Source organism: Toxotes jaculatrix, chromosome 8, assembly GCF_017976425.1.
Source record: "Toxotes jaculatrix isolate fToxJac2 chromosome 8, fToxJac2.pri, whole genome shotgun sequence".
Lineage (NCBI taxonomy): Eukaryota > Metazoa > Chordata > Actinopteri > Toxotidae > Toxotes > Toxotes jaculatrix.
Window position 1 is genome coordinate 20,331,501 of NC_054401.1, and position 22,734 is coordinate 20,354,234.

General features: G+C 39.8%; 2 protein-coding genes across 4 annotated transcripts in view; one reads left to right on the forward strand and one right to left on the reverse strand.

The window, feature by feature from the left end:
* Positions 1-14,968, forward strand: part of LOC121186029 (zinc finger protein 236-like) — a 52,805-nt gene extending 37,837 nt beyond the window's left edge. The window contains exons 24-32 of one of the 3 annotated variants that reach the window (XM_041044610.1): positions 747-978; positions 1,059-1,253; positions 2,177-2,335; positions 5,261-5,412; positions 5,598-5,726; positions 6,063-6,257; positions 9,259-9,388; positions 11,352-11,525; positions 13,843-14,968. In XM_041044610.1, coding sequence (XP_040900544.1) covers positions 747-978; positions 1,059-1,253; positions 2,177-2,335; positions 5,261-5,412; positions 5,598-5,726; positions 6,063-6,257; positions 9,259-9,388; positions 11,352-11,525; positions 13,843-13,964 — 1,488 coding nt within the window. In that variant the 3' untranslated portion in view covers positions 13,965-14,968. The remainder of the gene's footprint in view (positions 1-746; positions 979-1,058; positions 1,254-2,176; positions 2,336-5,260; positions 5,413-5,597; positions 5,727-6,062; positions 6,258-9,258; positions 9,389-11,351; positions 11,526-13,842) is intronic. The other 2 variants (XM_041044612.1, XM_041044611.1) reach the window with 2 other exon arrangements.
* Positions 14,969-15,943: 975 nt separating this feature from the next.
* LOC121185741 (myelin basic protein-like) overlaps positions 15,944-22,734 on the reverse strand; it is an 89,387-nt gene continuing 82,596 nt past the window's right edge. Inside the window, 2 exon segments of the mRNA XM_041044125.1 lie at positions 15,944-17,548; positions 21,300-21,380. Coding sequence (XP_040900059.1) covers positions 17,516-17,548; positions 21,300-21,380 — 114 coding nt within the window. The 3' untranslated portion in view covers positions 15,944-17,515.

Below are 22,734 nucleotides of genomic sequence, written 5' to 3' on the forward strand. Positions count from 1 at the left end.
AAGAAATCCATTAATATGAACTTTTTTCAAGTTGTGCCATGAATAGACTTTTTACATTATGAAAGCTCTGAGTGTCTCACCAGCATAGTTCTCATAATCTGGAACACTCTCCTCTCTCCAATCAGTTGAGGTCCTGTGAGGGGTGAGGGGCGGGAAGCTGTTGTCTTGATTTTGTCTGCGGGGGAGGCCTCACCCCAGTGCAGTCATTTTGTCTGAAAACCCCTGCACTGAACCAAATGAGCAGTCTAGTGAAATACGACAGCCTCACAAGAGCAGCACAATGAAATTCAACAGAACTGTAGCAGGGGAGTTTTGTTCAGTCAGCTGTAAAAGTAAAAATTTAAATTTCCACTTAAAACTTTAAACTTCCAGATTTTTGGGTAAGGATTCGAAGTAGACTGTATGATTTGTATTCATTTTTCTAAGTTATTGTAAGTCTTGAGTACAGAAACCGTTCATTACAGTAAAATACAGGTTTATATGGAGTTCATATTAATGGCACCCATGAACCCATGTGTCATTTGTTGCTTATTTCACCTACATTTTTAAAATGTAGTTTACATCATGGATTTAAGTATCATTGGGTGAGATTTTACTGAAAGATTCTGAATTTCACCCTCATTTTTCAAAAAGCAACTGTCTAGACTTTGGCTGTTGCTTTTTAGCCTCCCACACATGTCTCGCTCTCCCTTTCCTTTTCAACATCAGCCTTCCTCTTTCATCTGAAGTACCACTTTCTCTTCCAGTTTGACCATGCCCTCCTCCAGCAGACGTTGCAGCAGGGCGGTCTCCTCTCTCACCCCCTGAGCGTTGACACCGGCCTCGTCTCCCAGTCAGGCAGCCAGCTCATGTCCACCACCGACCCCTCAGTCTCCGCCAATGTCGTCATCCACCCACTGACCAGCCTGGCCCTGCAGCCCTCCACCATCACACCTGCTCAGGTCACAATGGCCGGTCTCTCTGAGCAGGATGCTGCAGGTATATTTGCTGGGAAAATTTGAACTAGACACCCACTGTTACAAGCTCAACAACTGATGTACACTTTCCTGTGCATCCAGCAGGTTCTCAGGACCTAAGCCATGTCATGAGCAGCTCTGGGCTGGTAACCGGAGGCAGCAGTGGTCAGGAGATCACACTGACCATCAACAACTCCAGTCTGACACAAGCCCTCGCCCAGGTACAGGCCCAGGCCTCAGCTGCTGGTTCTAACACTGCAGCAGGAAACCCTCAAGAAATCACCCTTACCATTTCAGGTATGAACTACTGTAAACACACAACACGCAATTACATGGTTACATATTGTATCATATTGTATACACTGACCTTGTCTTTTCACAAATGCAGACTATCAATAATAAACAGAAACAGATGAAATAAAAATTCCCTCAAGGATCAGTAATACATTTATTGATTTCCTCACTCAGGCCACCACGTGTACAGGCAGAGAAAAAAACAAAAACAAACTCAATCACAGTTCTTTTTTTTTAATTTTATACTTTGAAGCTTAAATCAAGATTAAAAGTCTCAACAGTGTTATAGGTTATGACTGGTACACCTTATTCACAAGCTACGTTTATGTACATCATTATATATCAGCTGGGGAAAGAGGCTATATCCATAGTGTAGAGGAAAATTGTGGCTGTGTCACTTTTTCCGAGCCCCCTTGAGTCAGCATAGATTATTCCTATCTGCATGACTGGAGCAGTCAGAGTATTTCCTCTAGGAATTACTCTGACTTTCTTTCATTCAGCGTTCTGATATATTTATTATTGTATTGTGATTCAAATCCTTTAGACGAAGGCAGTAGCAAACTATTATTATTTATAGCCTTATTTTTTCACTTGAAGCTGCACCACTCTGTGAGGTATTTCTTTTCTTCAATTTACTGATTTTTTTTCTTTAACTAGGGGAAGTGGAAAGAAAGTGAAGATAGCTCACAGTGCATGGGTTCCAAGCAAAAGATCTGAGTTTATCCAAATTTATGTTTCTTTTAGCATCCCTGTACAGAACAGAACCACAACAAAACTTCTTCCTCAAATGGACTAAAATATTCTTCATCATATCCTACACCTGTGGAAGAAAAAACTCAAATAACTTTCATCTAAATCAGTGTAAAAACCAAAACAAATTTTCATGAATTCTGAACTAAAAATGACTTTTCACCGTACTGTTGCAGGTCAGGATCTGCTCCCACAGCATAGCAACCCCAATGGTGCAGAGATGAACGGCAGCATCAGGCTGGCGTCGCCACTCAATAGCCAGCCCACCAGCGCAACCTTAACCATCACCAATGACCACCTCCTACCTCAGAGCCCCGCCAACACTGGAATGGCAGGTGAGGACTGGTATACAAATGTGCGTTTGTATCCGAGTGGGCAGAACAAGCCGTGTAGTATATTCAAATCATTTTCAGTCCCTGAAGCAGCTATTATTTCTTGCAGATCTGCTCTTGAGCTGGAGAGTAAAAGGATGGTAGTTTTGTAACCTTGTTTTTTAAAGAAAACTGAATCAAACACTGCTCACTCTGTGCAGGTCTCATCTTTGACACAGCTGATTTGAAGCCATTATGCCACAGCAAGATCTGAAGTGGCAGGACAAATTTTACTTACAGTGTCGCAAAAAGCAGGTTTCAAAGGTTACATAAGGTACTGGAATTAGTATGACAAGCAGGTTACCAGTATCACTCCACAGGTTGAACATGATACACCTTTTTATAAGATCTTTAATAAAACCAATATGCTTTTTGTTGTTCTGTTCTGCTGCTCGTGTTCTGTTAGCACGCATTTACACACGAAACAGGGTTACACACAACAAAAACTTCCTGAAGGAGAGGTCAGTCCCAATTTGTTTTTCAAATTTGCTTGACATCAGTGAGCCTTCAATCAAATCAGGCTCTAGATAGGATCACTTTGTCACAGTAAACCAATACACCTCACTCCGTTATTCACTGCCATGAATAGGGGGGGAAATGTGCCTGCTAGTATGTGGAGAGTACTTCTACTCACAGGTACTGCAGGAGAATAATCATTATCTAATGGATGTCCCATTAGATAATGATTATTCTCCTGCGGTACCTTCTGTTGGCCTGTTTTGTTTTTTTTTGAAAATGAAACATCTCTTCACGACAAAACAAATTTGAAAAGCCTCCCACAGATTCATGGTTACAGATAAACCAACCCCTTCCCTTCAGTCAGCTTTTTTTGACACAACCCTGCTCATAAGGGGTCTAACAAATGCATACAAACGCCATCTTTGACCTACATCGTGCCAACCTTAGTGACCTGCTTCACTCATAACATCACTTAACTCAAGGCTACCACTTAAAACCAAACAGTAGTACAACAAAAGTGGGACATGCCCAGCCGTCTGTTGTGCAAATATCACCCCAACAACCCACTTGAGCAGAACTGATTAAATTGCCACCCATTTGATTGAATAGACATGCATGTTAAGCGTGAGGTCTTTGTCTTTCTCTGTTGTAAGCCATTGCAATCATTCCCAACATAAAAAGACTCAGACTCTGTGTAGGCTGAGTCTCACCTCTTGTTGGTTTAAACTACAAACACTAGATCACGTTAACAGAAGGGCTGAACTCTCTCTATAAATGTGACGAACACAAAGGCTTTTGTGTTTGTCAGATATGACAGGTGGGGAGTAAAGAGTAGAGATCACCAAAACAGGAGTAATCTGTAGCTACTTCAAACACAAAGGATACATGACAGGTGAATGAGTGTATGTAGTTTGCTCGTATGTTTAGCCAATACAAAGGGGAATAACTAGATGTGAGAGCAACTTTGGCTCAGATTCCTCTAATGGTTCAAAAGGAGCTTCCCTTGCCTCCAGCACCGGTGATAGATCCCGGGATAAAACTAAAGCATTGATAGAGAGGCTCAAACAGTCTCTCGATCAATGCCCCTTTCATGAAATGGCATGCTAAGGTGTGTGCCCCCACTACAGAGTCATCAAAGTGTATGTGGGAAGCTAAAATAGCTGCAAGACAGACTTTCAAGGTTGAATAAGGTTTGCCCTGGCCCAGTGTATCCCACAGAAATGTAAAAATGGCTGCATTGGAAAATTGACACCAAATATCAGATCAGTGAGTGCTTCTCTGGCACCACAGGCTGACTGTTCACTAAACCACATCCTGATTAATGTTACTTTGCATGACAAGCTTTCCTTTCTCAAAAGCAGAGTTCTCATTTCTAGCAGGCAATTCTGTTTTTTTTTTTCTTTGTTGTTTTTTTTTTTTTTTCCTTTTTTTTTGAATAAGTACATCTGTGATCACTGCAAAAAAAGTTATTGCACGTGAGTTCCAGTTAAGGCTAATTTCATGAAGGTTATAAAATAACCTGTGAGCACCACAGCTTTCTGAAGTTTGGCCTGGGTTGTGTCTAATGCCACATTGCTCCACATGGATTTTCAAATGATGGCACTCAGTTTTGTTGTGTTTACGCTTTATTTGTATCATACATACGTCTATCAAGAGGATGTACATTTGATTTTTAAAACTCTATATGTGAATTATTGTCACTTAATAATTGTGCAGAACAATCTGTGATGGGAAACTGAAGGGGTTGTGTGCTCTGAAGTGAGCAAATATGATTTGTTTTGTCAGAAATGGCTTCCTGATTGTTCTGTTGACTGGCTTGCTTGTCACCGAGAAACTTAATCAAATTTCCAGTCTCATCTCTCGCTCTTCATTACCCTCCTCTCTCAACTCAAGTGGAAAACATTCCCACTGCTTCACAGAGAGCGTCTTTGCTTTTGTTGATTAGACTGAAGCATTCCTGTCACTCTGTATGCAAATACAGCTCAACCTGCACTTTGACTGATAAATTGTATGGGGCCCATATTGGCCTTTTTATTAAAATCAAATATTGGCTAGTGTTATTCACTACTAATATAATGGAGAGTCCTCCTTGACCAAACCTAATGAGTATGTCATTACTATTTTTAGTCAGGGAGCAGTAAGCAACAGAAGGGCTTTGGTAGCCAGCTGGTTTGCAGTCACCTCAACAAATACAGGTCCACATTTTGTGGTCATTACGACAATCCTTGCACCACAACCACTGCTCCAGAGTTCAGTTCACACTGTGGCTTGTAACCATAGAAACCCTTCCAGTACAGCATGAGTCCTCCCTTGAATACGGTCTGTACACAACACTGGCCACGAAGGGAATGTAGCCAGTGACTCTGGCAGTTGGCTGAAAACTTTTATCCGCACTGGTCTAACCTCATTTGTTTTTCTTCGACTTCTCAGTAACCAGCCTGCCACCTAGCACCACCCTGTCACATACCGCTGCGTCCCAGAGCCTAGTGATGTCACCGGGAGGCGTGTCCGGCGATGGCAGCGTTACACTAACCCTTGCTGATGGTATGCTGGATGGCGTCACTCTAAACCTAAATGCACAGGTAAAGGATAAAAAAACAAAACGGTGTGAGATTACAGTTCCAGAGTGGCTTAAAATGTGTTACTCAAGACTGTAGAGCACACAAGAGATGATGATTCAGTGATGTAATTAAGAGTGTATGAAGATCAAAGTTAACGTCATGTAGTGTGTCAGCTCCCTCACCAGAGTTTCTTTTGATCCTTCTAGGGTCAGACGTTTCCTGCAGTGCTGAACGACTCTGGTCTGCCAGTGCAGTCAGCCAGCTCAGGCCAGCAGGTCATACTGGTCAGCCACCATTCCCAGTCTGCAAACGGAGCGACTGACAATGGATACAGTGTGAGTGTGTTTGTCCTGTTAGTTTATGTCTAGGAGAGGAGCTGCCAAACAAAGGTGGAAGTGTGTTTTTTTTTTTGCATTGATGAATTGAACAAATACTTAGGATGACAATATTCCACCGCAATTGATTTATATACTGATATGAATCGACATGAGGGGCTGTCTGGAGGACACGTAAATACAGTCATCAATCCAAAACTTTGGATTTCTTTGGAAATATGCACCATGAGGTGTCAGAATTTTTGACTTTTAAGACATTTTGCCTACTCTGAAGCAAAACGAGACTCATGCAGCTACGATTATGTGCTGGGATATGTGTCTTTGTGTGTGATTCAGATTTCTGACGATGGGCATAAAGGTGGGAAAGACGCCCAGATGGAGGGTGATAATCGGAACCAGTGTTTCTACTGTAATCAGGTGTGCCAGAATGCCAACACACTGCGACGCCACTGCAGGCAAGCTCACGGCAAGGACCGCTGTCACGTCTGCAGTCTCTGTAACAAGGCTTTCAAGCGAGCCACGCACCTGAAGGTAAGAACTTGTGTAAACGCGGTAGACTCGGATGAGAAACAGCTTTAAATTTAAGCAATTGAAGCTTATTTAAAGTTTTTTTTTTTAAAGCTTTTTCCATTCAGCTGCTGCTTCCTTTCTATAAACAAAGTGGCCACTTATTTAAAGATTTATTTAGCATTGTATATGAACTAATACTATTGATGAATGAAACTCTCCAGGTTTTATGAAAACAATAAATCAGCTCTCATGACATAAATCTTATTTTTAGTCATCTGTGCCTCCACCTCAGGCTGAAAAACGATCGTTTCAAAGAGTCAGTGAGGAAGGGGGTACCATTAACGAAGTGCCGTCTCTCTGTATGAAGCGAAAATCGGGGTAATTCATGAAGTGGATTTTGGATAGACTCTCACAAACTGTCATTCTAAACAACAAAACAAAACACTTAAACTGAGAAGTGTTTCACAGCTAAATTAGGGAGATGAGCATGTATGCTCCTCTTTTCTTGGTTGGTTGAGACGCTCAAGCACATAAATGCAGAGGCTCTCACATGAGGAGGAAAGAGGAGAGGGGAGATATGACTTTATCCACAAGCCCTTTCCCCACCACATGTCATGTTCCTAATAAAAGGCCATTGTGCCATAGGCTTTTACTTTGGTAAATGTGCCTCAACATGCTGAACAGTAATTGTCTCTCATAAAAGTAATGACACTGAGATTAGGTGGGTGTCACAGCGAGAGTGACCAAGCTCCATCTTCTCCAGGTCCCCAGGCAGCTCATTAGTCTGCAATGAGAACTCGAATGTTGATTTTAGATTTTTAAAAAGGCCCAGTGGTGAGAAAGATAAATTGGTAGCACTGTTATTTTTTTCATTTTCTTGGCCTGTGGATAATAATTTTGCCAATTAATTGTAGCCAGACAACCCAAAACCGTGGCTTTATTATTTGAGAACACAGAAAAATATATAATGATGAAGTTTTAGAATGAATTGCAGGCATCTCTGCTCAACAGGCAGTGCTATATAGGTTAGGCAACATTAGTTGACTCTCACAGGGGGCTGAGTATTTCATGTCACATGATCCTGACAGCCAGATGAATTAAGGGGATGTGGTGTAACAGCCCACTCTGATGAATCGCATCATTTCCAGCCTTTTGCAATTACCTGGATTACCTGAAATTAGATCTAGCCTTTCTTTCTTTTGTTTTTTTGTTTTTTTTTTTTAAATCTGCAACACATGCACATACACATTTGGAACATACATTGTTAAAGTGTATAGGAACGTTTTTAAAGGGATAGTTCAGCCTTTTGCTTTGGAAAGTGAAAAGGCTAAATAGGAAAACACTGACACACTTTTTGTGACCATGGTGAGTAAAGCAGAGGGCAGGGCAACAGGGGGTGTTTTTCACTTTTTGTTGCATCTTTGAAGGTTTTTTTTTGTTTGTTTTTTATCAGAGTTTTAATGTTTTTGCCAAACCAATCGCAAGGCACTTTTAATAAACACTGCCTCCACAATGACCCCAAACACCCTCTAGACTTTATGTCCTTGTAAACTTCATGGAGTTACAGCATAAGCATTTTTGCCCTTTTCCCTATCAACAGTCTTATTTCGGTATTGTTTCCATTCCCTTCCCTGTGGACTCTTTGTACTGCACAGTATTTGGCTTGAATGCAGCTCAGTCCTGCAGGTCCAGGATTACCATCGGTATCCTTGCTACGTTTCACTGCCACTTCAGTCCTCCTTGATTTTAATATTTCTGACGCAATACATGAACCAAATTTATAATCATTTTTATCACTGTTTACAGCATAATTTTGTCATTGAAAATTCTCACTGTAACACCTCTGCGGGTTTGAAGTACCAGCCAGTGCAGTACGTTGCTACCATATTCACATTTTGAGAAGTTAATGGGAAAGAAAGCCACTCATAAAACATTAAAACGTATTTCAAGTGTTCAGCTTCAGAAGGGCAAAGACAGCGCCAGTTTCCTGCTTGAATTTAATAATTGATATATTTGAGATTTCTAGACCCCTCTCTTTCTTTCCACCACCATGTTTGTAACCTGTGTTGTTAGATTTTTGCCATAGCACTAAATCCAGGTTAGTAAAATGAGGCAATATTAGATTATCATTGATGTAATATTGATATCTATATCAGTCTCAAAAATGTAGTATTGGTCAAACTATACATGGTGGGGCAGGAACAACGTTATTTACGTTTTTTGATTAATGTGCTGATTATTTTCTCAATTAATCTTTAGGTTTGTCTATGAAATGGCATAGTCGTGAAAAATGGAAAAAAAAAACAATTGAATAATTGAAGTTTTCATACATGAGAAAGATAAGCATCATATTCTTACATCTGAGTAAAAAATGTATAAATATAGTCACAGATTTATTTTCAGCTGATTGACATATCAGTTTTTAATACATCCATGGTGTGTGGCAGTTTTACCTGTTTGAAACTGATGACACAAAATGTGTAACGTCACCTTTCTGTGGACATAAAAGATTATGGGGAGGCACCACAGGGAAGTTCTTGGCTTCATTTTTCAATTTCCATATATAGTAAATTTGCCTGTCACCAATATAATATAAAATATTCAAGTCAGTCACCAAGAAGGCTGAATAATGGTTTAGGTTATGTAATATCAGAGTCAAAGGGACAAGCACAAAATTAAAGACTTAAACAAGCATTTTTTCAAAGTGACCCATTTCTACTTACACTTTTCATGCCATTTTTGTTTTTCATTTTTCGGCGTATCACTTCAGCAAGGGAGCACATCATTTACCTTAGACACGAAAAAGGAAAGAAGACACAAGAGAGAGAGAAAAGACAGACAAAGTGTCAGATCAAAGTCTCTTTAGGAGTGATTGTTGGGGTGTCCAGATTTGTGGTTCAAACAGTGTCAGTTCCTCCCAGGGCAAAATGACAGACATCTCTAGCTCTCTCCACATTGTGGTAGAGGGACTTCGTGTGCTAGACTGTGACAGTGGAATGTAATTTTTGGCTCTTGTCTACAGGAACATGAACGGGTGCATCAGCCGGGCCCGTCACCCAGCTCCCAGAAACCCCGAGTCTTCAACTGCTCTTCCTGTGTGAAGGCATTCGCCAAGCGCAGCCAGCTGGAGAGACACAACCGAACACACACAGGTAAGAGGATTACAGAAGAAAGTACGCACTGTACGATGTCGTAACAAAAAATGACAGCATTGTGATTCAAAAGAAAATCCACCATTTAAAATTATCATTCACTACCTATGCAGCCCAAAAGTCTCTGGTGAATAATTATGAAATAAACAATGCTATGAGGAAGTTGTAGAAAATATATAAATGAACCAACACTTCCGGAAATGATTTTAAAAAAACATATGTTTATATATTTTATACACTTTATTCATTTGACTCTTCGTTTTTTTAATGTTTTATTTACCTAATATTCAACATTTTGGGGCTTTGTATATTACAGGACAGCATTTCACATGTATGCGTAATATCATAACATCTGTGAGATTTAAGGAAGGTGTGTGACATTTGAGCACCATGGAAACATGTAACATAAATGGGTGTATGCTACCAGTGTAACAGGATAAGTGCTTTATACTGTATGTTAGAAATTCCATATTACAACACTACATCAACATGCTCTCGATAAAATGTTGAACGGACAGGACACACACAAAAAAAAGTTTCGATTCGCTTCCATGTTGTAAACTTCCTTAATTTACTGAGGGACATGTTTCCCACCCAAAATAATTACTGACAAGTAAAAACATGTAAATTGTGTCCAAATTGACAGAGTCCTGACACAGTCCTGAACAAGATGTTGGAGAAAAAAAATCACTGGATGTAAACACAGGATCCTTCTCTGGATGTGATATTTAGCAGCTGTCAGCTTTCCCTTTCACACTCACTAATTCATTCATTCATACAGGCACAGCTACCAAGCATCTAAATGCTTTGAATGTCTCATCTCACTGTGAAATCCCAGGCACCCAGACATGATTATCAGCCCTCAGTGTACATAAAGAAACAATTCTCCCGGCCTATTACCATTTGAATTGACTCATTTGAATACAGTTAAGAACGATTCTGATTGGACCTTTTCTATTCTGGTTCATCTCACAATCTTGTGGTGTCTGTTTTTCTGTCTTTTGTCTCTAAGCAACACTGGGGAGAAAAAAAATAAAAGTTACAAGGATAAAAAAGTTCCACCCCTGTTCTATTCTGACATTTATATCTGCTTGTCTGCTTACATCTGGATCTAAAGCTTAAAGGACGCACATGGAATGACAGAGCTTGTCAGGGAAAAGTGACTCAAAAATCCCTTTTTGAAGTGCAAAGACTGGTGATTTGGGTGGTATGTCCTTGCACTGTAAGTTAGAAAACAGCTGCTTTGCCATTTTTTATGTAACAAGATAGCAACATACCTTTGCTATAAATTCATAATAAAAACTATTATCACAATGACATCCAGAAGCAGAGCCAAAACATTTAATAAATGCATTGATTTGTCATTCAAAAACGTATTTATCTGCAGCAAATCATTCTCATTCAAAACTGCCAAAAATCCATTGGCTCCAGTTTCAAATGTTTGCTGAATATTTGCTGTTTATTTTCTCTTCTGTGTAAATATATTGAATAGTTTGGGGTTTTGGACATCTGAGAAGTTATGATTAATTAACAGATTAATTGATGATGAAAATAATCATTAGTTGCTGCCCTTGTTTGAAGATAAACTAATAGAGTTTGCTTCTGTTGCTACTTTTTTTTTTGTTTGTTTCCCCAGAACATCTTTCAGACATTAACGCCAATTGCAGGATGTACAGCATAGGAATGTGTGAGCATGTGGGAATATGTGGGAGGCCACTGAAGTATTTCCTAAATGGAATAAATAAAAGCATGATATTGAATATTTTATGACCATTTTTGGAGCAAAAGAAATGTATAAGTCCAATAATCTCAACCACGGTGGCACTCGTTTACTAATGATAATTATTATTAAAATAATTCAAAGTAATAATAATGTCAAAGAATGATACCGTAAATTACAATTACTGTGCCGGTGGTTTAATAATGTAGAAAAATGCTAAATGCAGTCTGTGATTCCGTGCAGGCGAGCGTCCGTTCAAGTGCAATCAGTGCGACAAGGCCTTCAACCAGAAGAGCGCTCTGCAGGTCCACATGGTCAAACACACTGGAAAGAAGCCCTTCAAGTGTGAGGTGTGCAGCATCAGGTTCACGCAGAAGAGCAACATGAAACACCACATGAAGAGATCCCACGGCTACGGTGAGCAGACGACTGGCGTCACACCAGTGCGCACACACACACACGCGCACGTGCGTGCTCGAACACTTGGACGTTCATGCATCTGTTTGTGCAGCTGGGCAAAGAAAGACTGTAATCATCTCTCTATTGTCTCTGTCAGCTTAGGTCACTCTCTCTCAGGAACAGTATTTCCAAGAGTATCAGAGTATATGTGCATTTTATAATGTGGTCCCCTGCCTGTGGTCTGTCTCTTTCATGGCCGTCACACAGTGTCCACATAATTTTGTATTTGCTACATAAGAGACACTGTATCCACTGTATTTGTGAGGCACAGCACATCAGAAGGTGTCCCTGAGCGCTGCGAGGGCGTGGGGGAACATAGACTCTCATTCTCAAGTTTTGCATCTGTAGCTCTTAACTCAATGACGCTTCTCATTAACCGTTCAGACCAAGCTCCCCACCCCACCCCACCCCAGCCCCACCTGCATTCACCACTAATGCATATGCATACAAATAGGTTTACTTACACTGATCAGGAAAACTGCAATGACAGGTCCATCGCCTTTGTTCACTTGAGGCTGTCGGCGAAGCTTCTTCTTTGAGATCAACAGATGCATGTCCTGAATGTTAAGTCATTGGTTCCTCCTGACAGCCTCGGTCAGTATTTAGGCTGTGGCTCCCCTTTGCTTAAACTTGGCCAAGAGTGCGACCGACACACGTTCACTTTGTTATTCATTTCATTCAAACATCCCACCTCGGAGCCTGGCGGGCACTTATTGGAGATGATCTAAGGAGGAGAAGAGTTCTGACACATCTGTTCTGCTGTCACTCAGGTCCCCCACGCTGACTTGGTGTAGATTATTTAAAGAGTCATGTCTGAAACAATGGCTTGTAGCTCCATTTTCCACTTTTATGAGGTCTCCTGTCACCAATGGCAAATGATAATGTTTCAGAAATGTTAAAAAAATATTGTTAAACTTCTGGAAAAGTCTTTTGTTTTTAAAAACAGCTTTGACGTGGTTACAAGGTTGCACAGACACTATCCCAGCAATGTCAACACAATTAAAATTTGAACAGTAAGTTTGTTTTTTGATCTGAGAACAGACAGACAGAGCACAGCCCTCACAGTCAAAGCTTTCTGATATGACAGCATACTAAAGTGGGACTGAACAGACAGTTTGTCTTTGTCATGGAAGTCTGGATTCTCACTGATGCTGCCTTGCAAAGATTTTCTTCAGTGTCTTTTTTAGTAGAAAAGCAGTTTGAGGCCTCTATGTGGAAAAAGTGACCGAGGTGAACTAGAAATTAGAAGAAATCTTTACAGGTATTTACCAGTGTTTTTTAGCCACGGTTGCAGAGTGGCTGTAGGACTGTAAAATAATTCAACAGCTATTTTACTAGATGGCCTGGACATTTTGCAGAGACACTCATGGTTCTCTGAGGACGAATCCTACTGGCTTTGGTGATCCTCAGATCGTTTGGATGGATTTCCATTACATTTTACAGAGTTATAAATGTTACCCAGAAGATGCATCCTGATGACTTTGGTGATCCCCTGACTTTTTTTCTATTTCAACACCAACATAACGTTCACATTTTAGGTTTTAGAGAAATGTCTCAACATAGACTGCCGTGAAATTTGGTACACACGTTCACATCCACCTCAGGATGATGATGGGAACATGATGTGGCAAAGAAGAGTTTTTTTCTATTAAAGTTGTTTTGCTGGTGAGAAACATGGTAGGTTTCAAAGCTCACACTCATGTGCTTTCAACTTAATGAATATGTGTTTGAAGGGTTTCAGATATAGAGAGTAAAAATAGAGGGAGATAATTAAATGACTCCCACTGTAAAACTCAATTCAGTGTGTGGCCTGCAGCCTGTAGAAGAAGTGCTTCTGAACCTCTTAGTCTGTGCCAAAGTGAGTTATTGTTGTTTGTGCTCAAGTTATTTTAAGCTGAATGTACTGTGACACATGGCTCATTCCGTATTTACAACTCACAATGAGCGTATTCCACATCTGTCAGGTCTTATTTTATACTTTGTGTAACAGACATAGTGGTTTCAGAAGAAAGAGCAAACAGGGAGAATGTGAGATATTAAAACAAATGTTGGAGGAGTGCGGAGGAGAAGATTGCTTTTTGACGGATGGTCTCATTTGCATGACAGCCACTGGCAAATTGGACACAGAGTCAGAGCTGCTGTGCTGCTCTGTAAATGAGTGTTAATGGGCTTTTCCTCTGGTTTACAGAGCACTGTTATTACCCATCTCCGGGAGTATTTCACTGTACAAGAGTCGTGCTAAGCCGTTCTCACTCTTCGATTTTCCTCCTTCCAGGTCAGATCCAGGAAATGTCCCTGGGCCAGGAGGAGACAGCACCTCAGGTCGAGGTAACTCCTGAACTTGACCTGGAGGTTGTTCCTGAATCATCTGGAGACTGGCAAACTGTCTTCAACTAACCCCAAGTCCTAAGAGTCAAGAAGCACTGTTCAGTCTACTTAGTGTACAGTGTACTAACTGATTGAGTTTTACAACTAAACAACAAAGCTTTGCCAAACATATTCCTCCTCTCAGAAGGGTTATTTGGTTAGAAAAAGATTTAAGATGTTTTAGATTTGCTCCACTGTATATCGAGGGCTTTTACCCCGGTAGCAGTCCCCTGCTGTTTGTCCAAATTAGCAGTGAAGTAAGGGGAGTCTGGTTCCCTCTGATTGGCTTAATGACTTTTATCTGTTTTGCTACTGTCTGATTGTCATCAATATGATAACCTCCGGAGAGGTTTGGCTCAATAAACACAGGCATCCCAGAGAATTCTCCAGTCAGGGAGATGCAGGTCCCTCGGACACTGACCCTGTTGGAAAGAAAGGAAACAGAACACTGCGAAAAAGCTCCCCAGAGACGAGTGTTTTGTCTCTTCATTACTGGTCTGCTCACGGGGGACACACACGGAGCTTAAAAAAAAAACTGTACTGCTGTCATCGCTTCAGAAGCAACTGTGTAACATAGAAATCCTTTTTTCACTGGTTTACAAGAAATCCTTTTTTTAAAACTTTTTTTTTTAACTTATTTATACTGTACATACAGTGTTTTGTCTTGATGTGAAACATCATATGTTTTAGTCAGAAAGCAGCACCGCACATGTTTGTACAGTTTGCCAGCGAGCTGTGAGGATGCTGTTCTGGATTTGATGCTGTTGGAGCTTTGTGACTGAAAGTGTCAGCGTTGTGTTTCCTGTTGTTGTTGTTGCATCATTTAAACTCGCAGCACAGACACCGTCTTTACTGTCGTCCATTTTGTAAATAGTGTAGCTAGATTTGCGTATATTTTCTGATGAACTGCCTCAACATGGATTGGTTGGAAATGCGTAATTTTGGGCATAATGTTGCACTTGTGATGAAGCAAAGCCAATGTACAGACAATAAGCTGTTTTTTTCCCTCTTTTTTGCAGTTGTTTTTTTCTATTGTCCATAATAAATTAAGAAGATTAAAGTAATTTTTCTACTAATTTAAATTCATTTCTTTTTACTGTTTAGTGACTATTACTGATTAATTATTACGGATGAAATCATGTTTAATTTCTCTTCTTCAGGAGTGGTTTGACATTCGCTCTCACTGAGAGTTAGATGAGACGAAATGTCTTTGTGTTGAAGGGACACTGTGAAGTTTTTGACTACCAGTTGAACTGTGGAGCTATGTTTTTCAAGTGGGTCCCAGTGCAGTTTGCATTGTGGGTACACTGGTGATGAAAAACAGATTACTCCCACTGTTTTCACACTGTTTTCCTAAATGACAGCTGGCAAAGGTAGCAAGAAGCATAGAAATGTGGAAGAAAGGGACTGCAAGCGAGCAAACACAGATGAAAACGATGAACAGTTTAAAAAAAAATTTAAAAAGTTTAAATCGCCTGTGCAGTTGTTTTATAATGTGGCCTGTGCATGTCCTTGAGTTATGTAAGACCTCAAGGATACGTACAATACTCTTTGATGAGATAACTGTTTACAAGAAAACTTCACCAGGCACTTTGAGTACGTAAATAAATAAACTTGGTTGTGATTGGCCAGTTAATCCAATCCCAGGAAAGAACATGTGCTTAATTGAAAATAGGAACTGGCTGTCACCACCATCATGCCGCATCTTGCCCTTGTGTGCTTTTGTCATTTGAACATGACATGAAAATGCATATACTCTGTGTGATGGTACTTGAGTCTGAATGGTGCTCCATCTGCTCCAGTCATGAGTAGCTCAGAAAGCTTGGCATGAATAATGATTACCCAATGAGTCATGAATTCTGGCTTTATGAAAGACACTGCCATTCCTTTGTTTGCTGCGGTGCAGTGGCATGACCCAGTAACACCACAGGCTCCAGATTTTTATGACGTGTCTTTCACTTGTTGGTCATTCAGAGGTGGACAAAGTGCACGCTTCACAAGGCAGAAAGTAGAGTTGGTTTTATAATTTTTATTTTTCAGTTAAGTGGCTGGTCATGTTTTATTACACATACAATAATGAGGAGGATCTTTACATTCATTCACAGGATCCATTCAGGAAAAAAAAAAAACACTACACAGCACTCACTAGGCTCAAGCACACACAAACAGTTGGAGAGGTGGACGCTACACATCACACATGCCCGCTTTTTGAAAAATGGATGTTTGGAACAGCACAAATGGTAGTGCTGAGCTTTTCTTCGACTGAACTTGTGTCAGAGAACTTTCAACTTGCACATTCTCAAGTAACACTTTATAATGTGTCAATACAGAGTTAGTTACAGAGCACCTTTTTGAAATTGTGTTTGTGTTGGTGTTTTTTTATTTTATTTTTTATAATCCACAAAAAGGAAACACAGCACATTTGTTTTTTTGGTAGTCAGGAGGAAAAGGCACTTGTTGTTGAGCAAGGGGGTTTATTGTGAATTTCATTTGCAGAATGTGTGCTGTGCATAAGAGAAACGGTGAAGACAAAAAAAAGACTACACTAAAAAGCATAGATGAAAGGTCTGAATCTGGCATCGGGTTTCCGATTCAGAGTCTGAAAGTTTTAAAAGTGGAAAATAGTGCACTACATCATAATTTAGTTATATATGTGGAAAGGAAAATTAGTTTATACCATTATCTCATGGACTGAAAAAGAAAAGATACATTAGAAATGACTAATTTATCTCCTTTTTTCAGTGACTATGGCAGAAAAATTGATTTAGAAAGTTTAGAAATTTAACTTTTTCCACAAAATCCACAAGCCAGCCTTAATGACAAACAGAACAATATCACATTCATGACAGGACACTTAACTACAGCTAAGACACAGGGGTTGAATGAAAACACACAAGACCAAGATGGCTCTCATAATAATGTAAAATGTGTTAAATCTATTACGAAACAAAACGCGAACACAGGTTTACGTTTGGGTGAACAGTTTGAGGGAATGACGAACACGGTGTGACAAGACAGAAAATCACTCTTTACAACAGAAACAACCCGGTCTTTTCATCCAATCAGCATTGTGGCAATGACGGTCAAGTCAGTCGGACTCGCACCGGCCTTAACTTTCGACCTCTCCGGGTGTGTTTCAGTTCAGCCACCTTCTGTTAGAGAAACCATGTGAGACAGTCCACAGAAACTCAAGCACAAGAATACAGAGAGAGAGCGAGAGAGAGCCACGGCAGGGGTCAGGGGGTCATTCAGGCTGCACATGTGAGCGGCTTCAGGATCAACTTCAGCAAAGAGTTCACACCAGAGATGATGACTGCACAGACTCAGCACAACGCATGCAAGGTGGGGTGGGGGGTGGGGGCAACAGATTGTGTCGCTATCTACCAGCCAAAGGGGTGGGACGGTAATAGGAGAGATGAGGGATTTAGCGAACATTAGAGTGTTATCAGAGGAGGTGGGGAAGGTGAGTGTACAGGGGGGGTGACAAGATTTCCTCCTTCCTCTTTTTTGTTTTCCCACTTTAGTCCCGTGTTCTTGAACATCTGCCCTCGTGCTGTTGGAAGGGGTTGTAGAGAGGGACTTCAGCGTTTGGCTGGAGAAGCGCTCCTGCTTCCCTGCATAACAGACAAAACACGTAATGAATATATGGCGTTGTCAGCCCTGCAGGTCTGCTTCAGCATTAAAGGACTGCTCTGATGTTTTTTGTTTCCTGTGCGTGGCCAACTGGTCATTTTACTCAGTATGTGATGAGAGTATTCGCCTCAGCAGACAGCTCTGTCTGAGGGGCCTTGCCAGCACTTAAGTAAAAAGTGTGTTAAGTTAGAAGTAATTGTAGCCAATAACTTTTGTCAGGCAAAATTTTAGTCTTCAGCATTGATGACGGTCATTATGAGTCATCAGTAATTTAAAAGCATTAGCTGTCTGGCAAACTTGTCACTTCCTGTGTGAAAAAAAATAAAAAGCTTTTCGGAAGAAGAACAGGCAAGATATTTCATCAGGCTTTACAGGCTCTTTCATCAAATCTGAGAGTTGTAGTCACACGCCATTAAATTAACTAACTCTCCAGCTTTTTAGCTGTAACAAGTTCTTCAAAAGAGTAATGAGACCAGGGCTTAACACTGAAACATCAGAGTGGTCCTGTAACATGAGAAACAAGCAGGTTAGTAAGCTGTGCTTCGGTGCAAATTTTCAGGCCTGTAATGACGCACAAGTACAGAAGATGATTTCTACCAGGAAAACAAAAAAATAAATGAAATGTTCGGGATTTATAAAGGTAAAATTAAGAGATACTAAATCATATTTGTGAGATAAAAAGTCAAAATATGGAGAAAATTCTGAGGCAACAGTCAAAACTATGAAATTCTAAGTCAGAATTCTACACAGTGCATCAGATGATGGGACAGCAAGTCAAATTTTGTGAAAAGTCAGTGTGCGCAGTGGTAGGTCAAAATTATCAGAAAGTAAAACAATATGAGAAAATAAGTGAAAAATGTAACATGCTAAGGAAAAAGGAGATGTCCTACTATGTCATTACTCTGACTCAAAGTCAAACTTGACTTACTATCACATCGTTATTGAGTTGTACTTAAAATTTTTGACTAAAAAGTCTGTTTTCACTTTTTTATATATCTACAAAAGATTTTCTTTGTAAGAGGAAGTTCCCAGTTTATTTGTACTTGAAGAGAAAAGAGAGTTTGAGCGTTGGATTGGAAATGAGGCTGCAGCTTATTGACCAGAGGTTGTTACATACTGCTTCACAGATCTTGCAAATGTGTTTTTCAGGAAGTTCATCCTTTCAGGGGAAAACCTCCCAGTTTTCCATTTGTTTATTTATTCCCAAAGCTGTCTCTGAAACTATATTGCACTTTTTTCCTTCCCCCTTTCTTATTCAGATCAGAAAGTAGGGAGAGTAGAGCGCTCTGAAAGGGAGAAAGATTATACAAATGAGACAAATCTTTATGGATTGCTTAAGAAGATAATCCATATTGAGAGAAGCTCTTCACTCCTCCTCATAAAGCGAAGACTGAGGACTGAGCTTTTGTTCTAAGCCGTTCTTATAGCCGCTTCAGATGAAATTCATTATCTGTCATGAAAGAGAAAAACTCAATATACAGCAACCGTGCTCAGATTGAAATCTGAGGCTGAAAGCAGAAAATGAATCGAAACTAAGCGTGAGACATTAATTAAAAGTGAATGTGGCTTTATGCTCATTTCCATTCGTGCAACGATGCCGTTCATGTGCAGAAGCAATGGAAGTGATGGTGTGATGGCACCGAGTCGATGCTAATTAGCCGTATCAGAGAGATTTGAAACGAGGGTCCCAGAAGTTCTTCATCTCCAGAGCTGTTTACTGTCTTGTAGCTTAGAGACAACAATTTAGCCACTACAGATGAGGATGCAGCCCCAGGGAAATTTGGATTTCTCTCCACCTTCAGTAATTGCTAAACTAACTAATCCGAGGTACAGTGCGAGTGGCTGGCTAATTAAAACCTGACAGACTTGAAAAAAAACTGACAGAGCATGAAAGCCGCCACTCCCTTTCATGACATATGAAAACAAATCAACTAATAAGGACCTTCTCTGTAAATTGGAAAGTCAAGCAGTTGTGAATACCGCAGTCTAAAGTAAGTGCTAATGAGCCAAAGCTGAAAAGCTGGGCAAGTGTTACAAGCAGGATCACATTGAATGTCCTGAAACTTTCAGTGTGGGAGTTTGAAAACCTCAGTTCACTTAGTCATAATAGAACGGAGTCATAACTTCCATCTGTGCTCTGAGCTGTTTTGACATTTCATATTTTGGAGGCTTTTCAGCAATTAAAATGAGGTTAACAACTTCAGCTTTGACCTGTTAGAGTTACTTGAATACAGATTTGATTCTTTTTTTTTTCAAACTATGTTCTGTAATTCATTTTTGACCAAAAACTCAGGGTAGTTTCCTCAGTACAGACAAATTACATATTATTTCACCGCTGATGTCTAACTTTCTGCATTCTGCTGTTATCAGTCATCATGCTAATGGAAGGTGCATGTCAGGTTGCAGACTATAGACAGTAAAGACCTAGTAGAAGGCAGCATTAGTAGTGGCTGTGATGCTAATATATAGCTATCAATAGGTAGTTCATGTGAAGTTTATTTTAAACCTATTTAGCATTTTTAAGCACTTGAATAAATGATAAAAAAAAAGAAACTGTTTATACCTGTATAGTATAGTGTGACAGCTGTCTTTTTAGACATTAGGAATAAGTCTAATAGATATTTGACTTATTCCTACTTTTAACTTTGTTTTGGTCTCCACCAACTCCGCTCTCTGGTGGAAGTATTTGACCATTGTTATTGTACAATTACTGATTATAACAGCTTCAAATATCATGTGATGGTTATTCATAATTTTGTGAACAGGATGTTATCAACATTTTTTGTAACCTGGTTACAAATGATGTAAATGAATTGACTGTGAGAACAATTATACCGATCCTATTCATCCTTTAACAAGTTAAACCACTAATGAAAAATGTGAGCCTTAATGGCCTTCTCTTGTTGGTTGTTCTATGACTTTTATTTTAACTTGAAAAAAAAAGGCAGCTAAACTAATTTAGTTATTTCATCATGTGCAAGTGACACAATGACTTTTTATATTTATGTTTGGAAAAAATGTTTAACAAAGTAGCTTTTAGCTGTCATTTGTCATCCCTGCTATTGCTGTCATGTCTAGTAAGTAATTAAAAAAAATCTTTAGGAGATCTTTAATATCAGCACAACGTGAGTGTGTGTGTTAAGTGATCAGTTTTTGTTCTACCTACATTTGTGTGCAGTGAGTCCACAGAAGCACCTGAAGGAACTAGTGGTGCTTGGCAGGAGATTGATGATATTGCCTGATAATGTTATAATATATATATTGTGCATAAGCAACCACTTCCCTGTAAAGCAGTTACAGCATGTTAGCTATAGCCTTACTGGACCCCTATCAGAACTGGAAATACTATCTACAGCGTGATTATGTCAGTGCTGGCACAGAGCTTGTAGCATGCACGATGATCAATCTTGTCTCTAAAAGCCTCTTATTATTCTGCTGCTGCTGCTGTAGTAATGAGATTAGGATGTCTTCTAAGCATATCAATGTTGAACAAATGTGGAGCAAGTTAAACTCAACTACCCCTCCATCAGGTATCAGTTACTCACTCTGCTGCTGATATCATCACTGAGGCAGAAAAGAAAATGGGCAAGAAAGTGATTAGAGAAATATTCCATTTTATATGCAATTTCATTTCCAGGAAAGAGATGAAGTGTAGAGATGCCACTGGGAAATAACTTGGAGTGTCTGACAAGCAGTTTTGGGTTTTTTTTGTTTTTGTTTTTTTCTTTTTACCATTTTGAAGATCCTAGTCAGGGTGCCTTTGCCGTCCCCACTGGCCTTCTTGGCTTTAGCAGACTGTGACTTCTGGTCGCCCTGGCAGAGGAAGAAAAGGAGTCAGTGTGTTAAAAGAGTCACAGAGATGTTTGGCAGGGTAGTGAGATGTGGCAGAAAGTCCTGGATTCATTTTCAATTCTGGGTAGTGGGGGGGGGGGATTCTGAGAGTAAGGAGAGCAGAGAATATAATACATGAGACCTTCTCCAGGGTGTGCTCGGGAGTGATGGATCGGTACGCTGTAAAAAAACTTACAATATCGGAGAACACTAGGTATCGATTCTGATGCAATCCAATTCTGCCCTACTTTTACAGTATAATTGCGTTTCATTTCTGGCTAGGTTTTCAACCAAGAAACCTGTGTGAATTATTCATGATCTAGAAAAGCTACAAAGCAGCAAAGTTTGGTATGAAAAAGAAAAGTTTCCTGCTTGCATATTTTGTTGATAATTTCAAACCACCAATGACAATTCTTCCTTTAGTTCAAAAAAAGAAGAGAATGTTTAACTTTCTGAAAACCTGGAGGTCTCTCTCCTGAACATTTGACAGTCATCTGGTATCTGCAAGTTTCAGCAGTGTGACCGTGGGCTGACACTTAAATGCACAATGAGCAAATGCAAAACCCAATGCTAATCAGTTCTTATAGAGTCTGTTTTCTGTTGTGTCTTTATGACATTCAGGAAGCTCATTTGTTTATTTCCTCACCGCAGATGCAACAGAGCAAATGTATTTTATTTTGGTAACGCTTCAGAATGTCACTGCTGTCTAAAAGTGGAAAAAAAAAAGTCAGTCACACGTGCACAAGGTTTCATTCCCTTAGAAAAGCACTTAGGGACTGTATGAAAATTATGTTGTCTCTGAACCCATAAAACTCCATTTTGGGGGAGAAAAAAACTCCATTTCAGTGGACAAGAAGTGGACGAGAGAAAAAAAATGCATTTATCAATTTAACCGTGTTACACTGGTATGTTAATCATGTACACCAATTTAAACCTTAATACTGTAATGGAACTTCTACAGTAGCATACCAGTGCACTCATTAATAAAACCCTCACACAAAATTGTTGTTGTTGTTCCAGACAGTGCAAATTTATCACGGCACAAGGGAAAGTTGTCTTCTTAAAATAACTATTTATGTAACTAACTATATTGCAAAGGACGAGTGAACTGTAAGTTAAATTCAAGACAAGAAAAAATGAAGAAAAGAAAAAAATCCTCCTCTGTCCTCTAAAAAATGTCCCATGCCTTCAGCCAAAAGGAAAATTACAAGTCCCTCACCTTTGTTGACCCCCTCCAGTTATTTTCATACAGTCCCTTAACAGAGTCTCTTTTGTCCACACCATTTCAACCTTTTACCATTTCAACCCCCGCACCACCCTTCTGCTGCTTCATGAC